Here is a 13815-nt window from a genome sequence, read left to right as displayed (position 1 = left end):
ATCCAATACATCTCATTAATCTGCTGACGACAAACTGCATTCAATTTCTAAACCTTGTCATTAAGACAAGACGACTAACTGAAAAGTGGAAGAAGGATAGCAGTCCTCCACAACACAAGACAGATGCAAAGGAATGTCATAGAAAAACAGGAGAGACAAACAAATTAGGTAAAATGAAATGGATATAGAAGGCGTGTGAATGTGTGTTTCTTTTGTGTTTAGTGACATAATGCATCTTAACCGTTATTGTTGTTGTTGTTTTGGCTTTTCAGAAATGAGTGGTTCCATCAGCAAATGGACAAAAATGCATTTAAGATGGATGCCCACGTGGGGGAGGAAGAAGAAGATATTTAAGATGCCAACATAAGCAGCAGCGGTATGATTTCATTTCACAGGGATATCCAACTACCACTTTTATGAATTGAAAAAATATACATACCCACAAGAGATAGCTTGTTAGCTTTAGAGGTGAGGCTTCCTACTGCTACCAGTCTCAGATTCTATTGAACAAAAGGATATCTAGAAATATAATATTCTCTTACACGAGATGCCCCTTCCCGTGAAAGAATCCCCTCAAGATCGCCAATAATTCTGGCCAACCATATCTCCAGATTTCGCTGGATTTCTTTGAAGTTGTTCCTCGTAGACTCCAAAGACCGTCTTGTGGTTAGTGTGGTCTCGCTTCTCAACTCATCTCTGTAATTGCTCTTCCCAATTTCAGTTTGCAATGACACTAGGTTCTGTCCAGTTTCAGATACCCCCTGTTGAAGCCGAAATGCTTCCAATAAAAATTCTGTTTGAGTTTGGGTTCGGAATTCTGAACCGAGGGAGGGCTCGCAGGGATCATTAGCCTGTTCAAAAATAAGGGTGTCAGGCCCAAAATTGCAATCGGTCTTATGTGACAAAGAAAAATGGTCCAACTTTAACTAAATGAAGCAATAAGATTATGTCAGCAGAAGCAGGCTTGCAGGGGGGCTGTTGTTTTGGAAGAAAATACATTAGTAGGTGGTGCCTCTACCTATAACGTAAACTTTAAAGTCAAGTTTCTTCAAAACAGACTAACATCCACACTACAAACAGAAGTACTAACATCAGATTTTCGGTGTCTCTTTCAATCCCCGATCCATAACGTTGTGCATCATGCTTGCACAGCACAACAAATAATACAAGCTTTAATTTTTCATTTCCTGGATGAAGCAGTTGATAGCCACACACATAACCATCAATAAATATCTTATATAATCAATCAGTTGGCACGAAGCTTGCTCCACCCCAGAGACAGTCTGACCATTGGTTTTACATATATACATAATACATCACATCCAATAAATATGGTATTGATAGTTCTATGTGTACTCATGGACCTGTATTCAATTCCCGAACAAAATATTAAATTAAAATATGGTATTTATAGACACAACCATCAACATGGGACCAATGATAAATTATATTAGTAGGTTGACATATCAGACAATTTATTTTCAGAATATCACCATAATTTATACTTCTCAATAGAGTTTTAAAGGACATATACCAACTAACGGGATGTACAGAAGTTTATTGATAGGCAGTTGACACCGTACACTTTACATATCAGCTGACCTCAAAAGACACATTTCAAAATATACAGGCAGTGCCTCACAATTAATTAAAGGTTTTTAAGTATTTAAAGCAAAAAGAGAAAAGAATTATTATGATTTCAACTTTTAGATCAATTACAATTTGCAACATAGCAACACCTAAAACAAAAGAAGAAATAAGACATGAGTTACTTACTATTCTTCGGCATAAATCCTCTATTTTTTCTGAAAGCCCTTGATATCTCTTTGCCTGCTTCTTAATCAAAGATGACACCTTGGAAGGATCATTTTTACCAATCTTCTCTAGATTTAGTAAGTCTTGCTCAAGTAATTTAAGTTTAGAGGAAACTCCAGCAGAATCACCATCTACCTTCCAGGGAGACTCCCTTCTGGGGGGAAAAAAATTCGTTTAGTTGGATATGATTCCAAATGCTTCAGAAGTTATCTGCATTTACACTATCAATTATTTACCTTGCAACGAAATGCTTTGTATTATACATTGATTCAAGGGATTCGTACTGTACATCCTGGAAGAGTAGACATTTACAGGTCAGAAATTGAAAGAGAAGTATGTGGACAAGTAGTTCCTTAAAAGTTGCCTGGTAAAACATTGAGAAAACTAACATAATGGTTTTTATTTCAGGTGTAATGAAATATGAAGTCAAATGAGCTTAGATCTTCTTGGTACTTTTTGAAACAAAAGTTTTCTCACTTAGTGCCTTTAAGAATTTAGGTAGGATGGTGGGTTCTTTTATACTTTCCAAAGGTTAGAGTTTGCATTGATCACTAGTCTGCAATATGAAATAGTTAATGGGGGATCACTGATTAATCGATTTTAATGAATACCTAGTTTGCTTAGACCATTTCATGTGATTTATTATTGGTTGATAATACTCAACAAAATGATATTTTAGAAACAAAAAACCAAAAAATATTTATGGGACAATTTAATTAATAGAAATAGGAGCGAACAAATAAATATCTATGTTTTGAGACTGTCAATGAAGGTTCATTGATCACACGTATTAATAAAATAATACAAATAATTAAAAAATATATAAAATAACAATAGAGAAATATAACATCATAACTTAATAATACTAAAAACTAAAAATAACATATTTTATAAGTTTTTAACATTCAAAATACACATAAAAATCAAATATATCATAATATTAATATTTAAGGTTCAACATACATAATAATGTTTTTTGAAAATAAAAAGTTACTCGAAAAGAAAATGACAAATACTTTACATTATTTTATTTTTAAGGGAAAAAAATCAAAATAACATTTAAAAATATTTTAGAAAAAACTGTAGACTTGTTTTGAATCAGTTTTAAGCCGGATTTTTAACTGGTTCAGTTGAAAATGGATTTTATGGTTCTAAAGGACTGGACACCAGACGGATTCAGTCCGGTTTATACAGTAGAGATAAATATACAACAACTTCATACTCATGCGATTTACAATTTAAAGGAGATTTCACTTTATCATCGATTTACAATTTAAAGGAGATTTCACTTTATCATCTAAACAAAATCATTTATTCCTAAACTCGCTTTCAAAACATCATTTCCAAAAACAAATCAATTTTCTAACATCAATTATTTCAAACCCACTTCTACCCAAAGTCTAAATCTAATAAAACAAGAAATTCATTTCTCCCTAGTGGGTGCTTTAAAAATATCCCTAGCCTGTCGTATATTTCCTTCGTCAACCACTCTCGAAGAATAAAACATGTGTTTGCCAACTGCTGTTTGCAATAGCAAAGAGTAAAAGATTGCGAGACCCTGATACCAGCAGCAAAGAGCAGAGCTAGACCTTTTCCATGTCAATCAATGCATACTAAGGGTGAGTTTAGAATTCATCGATTGCAAACTAAAAAAAAAAGGTCATATTTTTCAGTTCTGCTAAAAAATTCGTTTGGAACCAACGTACACTTTTCATCATTTGTGAATGCAATTCAACGTACACTCTCCATAATGCAGACTATGGTTTCTTTGGGGTATGCATAATATAATCAAAACATGCATGAACCACCAACCAACACCAATAACTTAAGCGATTAGCAACCATGTCCCCAGCACAGACAATGAAGAACCTAGAGAATAAAGGCCCTATATTTCAGCACCGGATAAGAATGGTGACTACTGCCTGAAAGTAAAGTGGACCAGGCATGCAGAGCAGCATAACATGCAATAGGGGACAGATTGCTACAAGCAAAGGACAGAAGTAGACAAATAACAATTGGATGGTCCATGGCTCCACCATGGCGAACATTATGAAACCTAACCAACTACATCTAAACTCCAAAGGGAAAAAGAAGGCCTCTCGGACCCCCAAGTTGCCATTACATATGCCATTTCTTTTTCCTCTTAGAAAAGTGATGTCTAGAGCAAAAGTTATGTCGTACTCTCCTAAAGCTATAACCTTAAAAATCGAGTAAAAAGTGGTGCGGTAAATGAACAGTCCACCACAAGGTTAGAACGGAGCAGAAACATCCTGACCCAGAATCCTAAACCAGGTCATCGTCCTTGAAAAAGAAAAAAACTTTTCGCCATAGCCCACTTTTTAACCATGATAAAAGTATTAACTATCTTCCACTTTTAGAAAAAAATGAATTAAATATCTTTCTACTCCCTTATAAATGAGTTTTAATACCTCAAAAATATTTTCTATTATCGTCTCTCGAGTGTAAAAATGGGTGATGAGTAATTCTTAGTTTTCAAGGATGAGGAGAGATATTGAACAGTGACAATTTTTTGTGAATGACAGGACCACACATCACACAATTTTATAACTAGGAGAGACCAAAAAAAGTTTGCTTTTCAGAAAGCGAATACTGCCATGATATGAAACGACTAAAAACATATTTAATCCAAAACTAAGTAAATTAAAATTGCAAGCACCATTTTCTTTTGTCTCTGTAAACTTCAAATTGTCTTATGCATGTGTTGATTATGAACCTTTACCGAAAAGTAAGACAAGAAGAAGCAATTATTTAATCAAAATAAGCCAATTTAAACACACTCATCTAAAATTTCAGCGAAAAAAACGTAATCAAAGTCAACCAAGTTAAAGAGAAATCCACAAACCTGCCAAAGCGAGGCTTTCTCAGACCAGAACTTGGAAGCAGAGGCCATGAACTCAGAATCAAAGCCATTGTTTCCAAAATGTTGACTATGCTGTTCATAGATAACCTCAATCTCCTCTTCCAAACTCCTAGTGGACCCCACCAAATCCTCTTCCTCCTCCTCCTCCTCCTCCTTCTGAAACCATTCCCCACTCTTCTTACCATACTGCTCCCTGCCACCCAATCCCTCCTCCTCGATCCTCCGCGACATGAACCCAATCATCTCGTCCCGCTCACCCACCTCCTTCTCCGCACGCGTCACGCACTCCTCCAGCTCCACCACGCGCCCCCGCAGGCGCGCGATCTCCTCCGCCGCCGCGTCGATCTGCTGCAGCAGGCGCTTCTCCTCCGCCTGCCACGCGTTCCGGTGCGACGCGAAGATCTCCACCACGCGAGCGTTCGCCTTCGAGTCCTCCTGCCGTCGCGACTTCATCTGGCGCAGCTCCTCCGCCGCCTCCGCCGCCCGCTGCGACAGCATGCGCACCTTTCCCTGCAGCGCCGGCACGGAGTTGTTTGCCAGCGTGGCTAGAAACATGGAGAAGCTTAGCCCTAAATACGAACGCAACAGCTTGTGAGTGTCTTCTTCTTGTTGCTGCTGTTTCTCTTCGGCCATTGCGACAAGGGTTTGGGTGTTGGTCTCTGGGACCTGTGAATGGCTTTAATGAATGGTGGTGCAGCGTTTGTTGGTGTTGCTGGTTTTGCTTCTGCTGTGTGGGACTTCTAGAACTCAGCAAAAGAGAAACAGTGCCTTTCTGTCCTTTTATGTGTGCCCTTTGTCTCTCATGCTTCTTTTAACCATCTCTTTTCAACTTAAAACACTTCTCATTTCATATTCAAATATTTTTTCACAACCAAGTTTCTCTATTTACTTCTCATCAATAACATGATTAGCTAAGCTATGGTGGAGATCTCATTACCATATTTGAGATCTCACACGACTACAAATAAAAATAAGAGAATTTTATTGTATATAAAAAGATATAAATCTTAGTTCATGAATTGATTTTATAGAATTGAATTACAAGCTTGTAATATTAATAAATAAAATAGAATACAACAAACTTATTTTCTTATTCTCTTTCTTGGATGACATGAATGAATGATTGAGGACTTTTGTTTTTAGATTAGTCTTAAAAAGTGTGATGTGTGCAAGTGTATAAAAAGGCTTGTCAATTCACTTTTTACTATTTTGAAGAGTTGCAAAAAGAAATGTGGGTCTATGCTCTCTCTCTGCCAATGTGTGCACAGAGTGGTGGTATCTTCAGAAAATGAAAATGACAGAATACTCATATTTAAACAGAACTTTTGGAATAAATTGAAATTTTTAAAATATAAAAACGAGGTGTTAGTGGCAATAAGGCATTTAAGAATTTTTGTTACTGTTTAAAAAAGTGATTTGAGTGAAAAAAAGAATGATTGAGAATTAAAATAAGAAGTATTAAGTTAAAAAGTAAGTGTGAAGGGAAAAGCAGTGACAGGGGAAGAAACAGTGTGTTTGAGAAAAAATGATTAGTGGTTATAAGGTTGTGGGAAATAAAGGGGTGATGATTGTACCTTAGGTCTGGAATAGAAGCTATAAGCAAAAGCACATGGAAAGGAAGATAGCCAAAAAAGCAGAAAGAAAAAAGTGAGGGAACAACTAGATGACAAGTCCACAGCTATAAAGACTATACCAATAGTTGTAGATGTCAATTTGGTGGACAATAAATATTTTAGAATTAAGTCTGTATATCATAAAAGATAATTAAATAGGAATACTTTTTATATATTTTTTCTTCTCATTTCGTTTTTCTCTTTTTTTTTTCTCAATAGTAAAATATAAATTCATTTCAAGTAATATTCAAGTTTATTGTTGTTATTCATTTCTCACATTAACAATGACACTGTGAATTAATATTGTACAATTTTATTTATCATAAATATTAATAAAGCTTTCTATTTTATAAATAAATTTGGAATTTTTTTATCTTACTTAAGATCCGTTCATTTTGATAAGGATCATGAATATTTTCTTATCAATAAAAAAGAAGATTGTCTTACAAAATGTACTTTTAAGTAATTGTTCCATAGATTGTATCTCTATTGATGTGAAGAATAAATCATCTGACGAGAGAATTTTATTTGTACAAATGATATTTTGAACTTGGAATGAGTATGAAGAAATTAACATTTTTTTCATCTTTTGAGTTGTTTTGTCAAATCAGTTATTCAAGATCTTTGTTCTCTACCTGAACCTAATTGAAAAAATGGGACTTCATCCCATGGACTCGTTGAAAATAATTCTGATATAGTTTTTGTAGCGTATTAGAAGTTGAAGGTGCCCTAGTGGGATCCTCATCTATGGAAAAAAGATTTTTTTTCAGTTTGATAAAGATCGAGTGGCATTGCTTATTTCGTCTGAACCAAGAAATGTCAATTTAAAATTTACGATTTTCTCTCAATTTCAACACAAGGTGTCTTTGATTCCACCATTTTGTAGCATATCCTACAAACATGTAATAACACAAAGTAACAATATGAAAATCATGGCAATTAACAATGAATGGATGAAGTTTTTCATTTTTTCTCTCCTATGAAAAATATGATCCATGATCAATTTTACATCCAAATGTGAAAATTTGATTTTCAAATATCAACATGTCATCCATCTCGTAAAAAAAAATCAAAAGTATCTACACAAACAAATAGTTAGCACAATTAAGAAAAAAAACATATGACCTAAGTGCTCACTAAGTATTTACTCAATTAGTCATACATATATCCTGAAAGTTAAGCACTCTTACTCAAAGTCCTCTTTAATTCTTAAGAAGAACATTCAATCAATCAAACAATTATATTCAAAGTGAAATATATAAATACATAAAAGTTATATTAATGAGGTGAAGAAAATTAAAACTCAAAGACAACAACAAAACTTTAAAGACAAGTAAAAAAACCACAAAAGCAAGAAATATGTTAAAACAAAGAGAGTAAAAATATGGCAAAAAAAAGTATTTTAAAAAACATGAGTAGTGGTATTTATAATTATTACTAGAAAATTGCAAAACAAAGTAAAGATAAATAATTAAAAAAAATCAAGTTAAGATTCTCTAATAAGTTATCACATAAAACTACATTTCATAATTAGGATACAAGAAAATTAAGAACTCAAAGAAATTAATGGACTAGAGACTCAAGTCCAATTAAGAATAAAAAAATAGCACCCGAAAGATCAAGAAAATTTAACAATTATATGAGTTAATCAACACATTTACACTCTTTAAATATTACACTACTTCAGTTCAAATGGTCACAAAACAAAATTGATTTGAATAAAATTATTGATTGCATCGATTGGACCAACTCCATCATTCAATAGATTGCCACGCAAATAAAGTCATCCAAACAACAACCAAGACTTAACAAATATCACTAAAACATAAACAAGCATTGTAGTTATTTTCTAGAATGCTATTGCACTATACTAAATCAAATACTTTGTAATTGAACAACTCATACTTGAATTAATTTCACATTGAATAAAACCACTGTTTAAAATTGATACACATTATTCATGTAGAATTAAACCACTTTAAATCAATTCAAAGAAATATAAGAAATTTGTTCACACACTTGCTTCTTTCATTGTTTCAATTCATTAAAAATTCTCAAATTGAATGACACTTATCTTTATTGCTAATGAAATTTAATTATTGTACCAATTGCCACCACTTGCAATAGATTATTCTCCAATATTCGAATAAAGCACCAAACAAATTGATGTAAGGAGTTGTTGCACTTTCAATTTCTTCATTGTGTTAAATATTTCCAAATTAACATATGAATTTGACCTAAAAAATTGATGCTCAATAGTTGCTTAAGGAAATGCTCGAATTAGGAAATCTCATTTACAATTCAACGAAACTGAATCATAAGTGTATCTTTAAACAATATGTTCATGCTATTACGATTCAATCACCAAAGATTGTTCGATCCAAATGAAAGTTGCAACAACTTCAAATGTATCACTGATTCAAGCCACGAAAAGAAAAAACAATTGCGCGCCACAATTCATCTAGTAATTGTTTCAAGGATTAAAGACACTGACAAACAATGATTTGGTTTGCATTGCTTAATTCAAGATTCTTGTGTTGACTAGTGAATACTACACATAACACCTTATGAGCATCAATCATCACCGTGCACAACTTCAAGCAAAGTAATAGTAATGTGTTAGAACAAAAGTCTAACTCCTATAGTTTTGATTAAGTATTGAAAACATAAAATAAGATAATGTGTCATTTTTAAGATGGATGTTTTCAACAATAGATCATGTAAGACTCAAGTGTTTGGTAGAACACTGTGAAGTCTTTTTGTAAGTCTATGTCACTATCGGGATTATTGTGGGACGAAAAAAAAATTCAAAAAAATAAAAGAGTTACAATTAAAACTACAGAAAAACCTAAAACTATGCTTTGCAAAATACAATGTCCAACGTGAAAATGAGTGTGGGTTCTTAAAAATATTTACTTTATCTCGAAAAAGAAAAAATATAAAATGCATGAATAAAAAAATATATTTTTGGAATTTTTTTAATTTGTCCGACAATGATTGGCCTGAATACTACTTATTTTCATTTACAATGAAAAATTATGGTTTATGCAGTTCTAAAAATCAAAAAGTTTTTTAAGTTATATATTTTTAATTTAGATTTTTTTTTAATTTTATTTCTTTAAGATTTTATGTTTTTTATAAGTCACTTTGTTTGGACTACTACACAATGGAAACGATTATGCTTAATATTATTTACAAATCATACCGTAAACAAAGATAATACAAACGGTACACCGATATTGTTCACTATTTGTGTAAAATTTATTTAAAAGAAAATATATTTTTTAATTTTTGTTGGAAATAATAGAAGGTAATGTGAATGGTCATATAAATACTCAAAAATCATACATGTATCTAAAATTTAGTGTAAAAAATTATATTTTTATTTATTTTTTATTTTACTTTAAAAAAACGTTGGTGATGGTATATTTTAAAAAATAAATAGCAAATAGCAGAAGATTTGGACCTAATGAATGAGCCGAAACTTTTTAAACAAAATAAGAACTGGTAGATCTATAAATAAAAGAAGTAGTGGTAAATAGTAAAAGGTTTGGCCAGCTGAATGGGCCTAAGGTTTTCAAAAAAATATACAGTGCATATATAAAAAAGGGGGTAGCACTAGTGAAAATATTGGGTCGAATGGATGGTCCTTAATTTTCTCAAAAGACATGTTGCCTTCGATAATTAAATACAAATAGATGCAACAAATATTTAAATCAAAGATACAATTGTTAAAATCATTTCAATTTTTTAAATAAATTCTAAACTGTTTTACGAAGCACATCCTGTTTCTAATAATATATATTTATAAAATATTTTGAAATGAACAATCCAAAATATTTCAAAATTAATATAGACTTTCCATACTAAAATATTAAAAAATTATTTCAAACTACATATTCCAATTACTTTTAAATTTGTGGGCATTTCTACATGTTGTATTTCATATTTAATAGTTGAATTAATTTAAAGAATTGGTTACATGTTCTATTTCATATTTTGGAGTGAATTTAATTTAATCAATCTGTTGTATACTTCGTTGGTCCTCTTATCTACAATACAATGTATATAGTTTGGATGTGGTCTTTGTGTCAATGAAATTTCTGAATTGCACTACTTGTATGAATACATTTTACAGTGTTTAATAAATTCACTCATGTTAATTTATAGGGTAAAATAAAATACATTAATTATCACCAACATAAAATTAAGGATTGTTGTCTCATGCACAATGCACACAAGTTACACTCTTTAACAGCTTAACAAAGAGCTAATACTTAATATTAGCTAAAGCAGTACCTAAGCAAGATCAGCATACAGAAATATGTAACATTAATCATCACAGTTACCCTAATGCTATTGAGTAGCATCTTCAGAAAATCTCGCATCAAATGCAGCTGAGGGATGGGAAAGAGCTGAATTAGCAGAACTAGCTCCAGAACCATGCTGCAATTCAATGACAAGCCATCGAACTGCTTTACTCATCTGTTCCAACCGAACTGCACTTATGGGAGGAAGACCAGTCATGGTAGCTTGTCCAGGTTTTCCTGCCACAGGCCTTGTTGCCTCATCCACCAGACACTCGGATCCTATCCTTTGCTTCACAGACTCCACAAACTCCTCAGCTTGATCACATGCTACTCTAAACAATTCCCACTTCTGCTTAAAGTTCTCCAGAGCAGTATCTGTTGCTGTTGTTTTAACAGAACCGGCACTTTCTTTCGCTTCTAACACATTGGCAGCGGCGGCAACAAAATCTTGATAGGCATTATTCAGAGAATCAACTACACTGTCCATTTGGCCTGCTTGTGTTAAACAAATCAATTCTAAGATTCTTGTAACTACAGATCCTAAGGGAAAGTAACACCAATGGAATTAAAGCTTGAGAACAGTAGCTACTAATATCACAAGCTATTTGTCTCCTATCCAGATAATATATTTGTATGCAAGACTAAAATATCACTAAGAAACACAACACAGTATGAATTGTTGAACTATCAAAAAAAGAAGGTGGTAGGAGAAACACTGGTATACCAAGCACCCTATAAACATATATTATACACAGATCCATCAATTACATTTTATCAAGTATGTGATCAGGAATAGAAATATTATAAGGTAAAAGAAAATTACTGGTTATGAATCTAATACAGTGAAACTAAAATCTGCCAAACCCTGATATTATAAATTCGAATCTGTCATTGTAGCCAATCAAGAAGATTTCAATTCAATTTACAATCATGGTTGTGAAACTTGCGAATCAACTCGGCAGTAAACTCGGTTTTTGAGTAAATTTGGCAGACTCGGAAAGAACTTGTTCAAACTCGCGAGTCTGCTCTGAGTTGGCGAGTTCAGTTGAGTTTTCGTTTTAACCAAAAAGATATCGTTCTGAATGGGGAAAATTAAATGGAATAAACTCACTTTAGGGTTTCGCGTTGCGTTTTGGTTTCAGTCACATTGCATCTTCTCTGGAGCGGAGGTGGTGCGTCTTCTCTGAACGAGTGCGGCGGTGGTGGCGATTGGGCAGAGGACGTGGCGCGGTGGTGGCGGTTTGTGCGTTCGTGCGGTGGTCGCGCGTTGCAGGTCGACGGTTGTCCCGGTGGTGCCGTTGGGTGGTGTGGAATTAGGGTTGTAATTAAGATTTTTTTTTATTGGGCTGCAAAATACAAGATGTGCTCCAAATTATACTTTTTTCATTTAATTGAGGTGCAGTTTTTTTTTTGGAATGCTCTCTGTTTCTTTTAATTGCAAAATCTTTTTGCAAATTTCATTTGGTTTTGTCAGTTGAATTTGGAGCAGTGTATTTTTTAAAGAATGTCTGAGAATAGATCATACTCAACAGGGGTCAATCTAAGTACATCTCTTATTTGTAAAAATCTCCAGAAAATAAATCAGATATTAGACGATAGACAAATATTAACAAACATAATTAGAGGATTGTACATAGAAATTTGATATTTATCAATTTCTAATTATTTAATTTTTATGACTTAATTTTCTTTTTCATGTGAACTAATACTTAGACTTCTGAGTTTGAGAATCTTTCTTGCAGTTGTCCTAGAACATATTCAACAATAACCATTCAACATATATATTAATTGATTGAGGCACATTCTTATGGCATATATTTAATTTTTATGACTTAATTTTCTTTCTCATGTGAAGTAATACTTAGACTCTTGAGTTTGAGAATCTTTCTTGCAGTTGTCCTAGAACATATTCAGCAATAACCATTCAACATATATACTAATTGATTGAGGCACATTCTTATGACATAGACATTGAACTATATTTCTTCTCAAGATAGGCATTCAAATCGATATAACTGTTATCTTCAGAATGATCAGCCGAGTTCTTAGGGCATACACAAAATCAAGAGAGATAATATAATTTAACCACTTAATCATTGAATCTCATTGGGCTATTTCTGATGATCAGGTGCAAATTAGACTTTTAAATTAGAAGGCCACTGGAAAACAAACTAATATACAAGCACAGCAAGAATTAGTTTAGTTTATCTGACCTAGCCACACGAGAACTAAATTCAATTAAATCACTGTTTCTTATTTCTTGGTTTGAAACAATGATAACAGAAATGCATCATACACAACCCCAATTTGCAGTGTCAGACAAATAATCCTTACCCTACCTCTAATTCATACCAAGAAAACATATATCATTGGCAATTCAAGATGCAGAGCACAAATCTGTTGAGAGATACCGTTTCGGTTTGATGAAGAATGTCTCTTTGTTTGTGCGTGTGGGACGAGAGCTTTGCGCGTCGACGAACCCTAATTAACCAACACCTGAAATGAAAACTCCTCTGTTGTTTATTCCTCTGTCAAAGTTTATATGCTTTTTGTAAGATTCTGTCCCTGTGTTATGAGTGGAGTTTTTTATGAGGTAAGTGCATAGCTAGATTAAGATTTAACTCACACCAATTTTGACTTTTGACATTTTTAACTTTTAACATATCAATGCATCATATTTTTTTATTTTACAAAATACACATTAACATATATTAATATTTTCACTTTAATATTAATAACTAACTTATGAATAGTTATGTATATCAACGTATACCTAAATTAGAATTTTACACGTATATATAATATAGTTTGTTTTAATTAGCTAAATGATTGTATTTTAAAAACTAATATTTGATATTGGGACCATACATAAAAAAAAGAAAAAGAAAATAAAATATAAAAAAAAGCATAATAAATTTATTTATTTTAAAGAATTACCCATATAAATTTAGTTAAAAAAAATCTAAAATATATAACTTAACTTAAATTTAATTAAAAGTATTTTTTTTACTAATATTAGAATAATTGAGTTTATAAAATAAGGTAACACAGATATGTATTGATTGTTAAGAGCACTAAAAACTTAAAAAATATAGTAAAACTTATCAATATAAATATTTTAATAAAATTCCCTATTTCGTAATGTAAAAACATATTATATTTTTAATTAAAATTATTGTTTATAACTATTTATAAA

At 32.4% G+C, this 13815-nt stretch overlaps 2 protein-coding genes across 5 annotated transcripts; both read right to left on the bottom strand.

The window, feature by feature from the left end:
- Positions 1-349: 349 nt before the first annotated feature.
- On the bottom strand, positions 350-6345 carry LOC137811140 (uncharacterized). 2 transcript variants are annotated; one of them, XM_068612752.1, is made up of 4 exons: positions 4679-6345; positions 2052-2107; positions 1777-1969; positions 350-851 (listed from the first exon to the last, which is right to left on the bottom strand). In XM_068612752.1, exons 1-4 carry the CDS (start codon positions 5327-5329, stop codon positions 501-503), a joined length of 1251 nt encoding a protein of 416 aa, XP_068468853.1. In that variant the 5' UTR covers positions 5330-6345; the 3' UTR covers positions 350-500. The 2 variants fall into 2 exon arrangements, with proteins under 2 accessions (XP_068468853.1, XP_068468854.1); XM_068612753.1 differs by having other exon boundaries at positions 1777-1966; positions 4679-5557.
- A 4127-nt stretch (positions 6346-10472) lies between these two features.
- Positions 10473-13243, bottom strand: LOC137811139 (mediator of RNA polymerase II transcription subunit 32). Of its 3 annotated transcripts, none has more exons than XM_068612749.1 (3): positions 13031-13243; positions 11731-11965; positions 10473-11111 (listed from the first exon to the last, which is right to left on the bottom strand). In XM_068612749.1, the coding sequence occupies exon 3, from the start codon at positions 11104-11106 to the stop codon at positions 10666-10668; it is 441 nt and encodes a 146-aa protein (XP_068468850.1). In that variant the 5' UTR covers positions 11107-11111; positions 11731-11965; positions 13031-13243; the 3' UTR covers positions 10473-10665. The 3 variants fall into 3 exon arrangements, with proteins under 3 accessions (XP_068468850.1, XP_068468852.1, XP_068468851.1); XM_068612751.1 differs by having other exon boundaries at positions 12959-13134; XM_068612750.1 differs by lacking the exon at positions 11731-11965 and having other exon boundaries at positions 13031-13231.
- Between the last annotated feature and the right edge of the window lie 572 nt (positions 13244-13815).

Source organism: Phaseolus vulgaris, chromosome 2 (genome assembly GCF_000499845.2).
Source record: "Phaseolus vulgaris cultivar G19833 chromosome 2, P. vulgaris v2.0, whole genome shotgun sequence".
NCBI classification, from domain to species: Eukaryota; Viridiplantae; Streptophyta; class Magnoliopsida; order Fabales; family Fabaceae; genus Phaseolus; species Phaseolus vulgaris.
The sequence above is the reverse complement of the archived record's forward strand: the minus strand, read 5'-3'. Positions and strand labels throughout refer to the sequence as shown.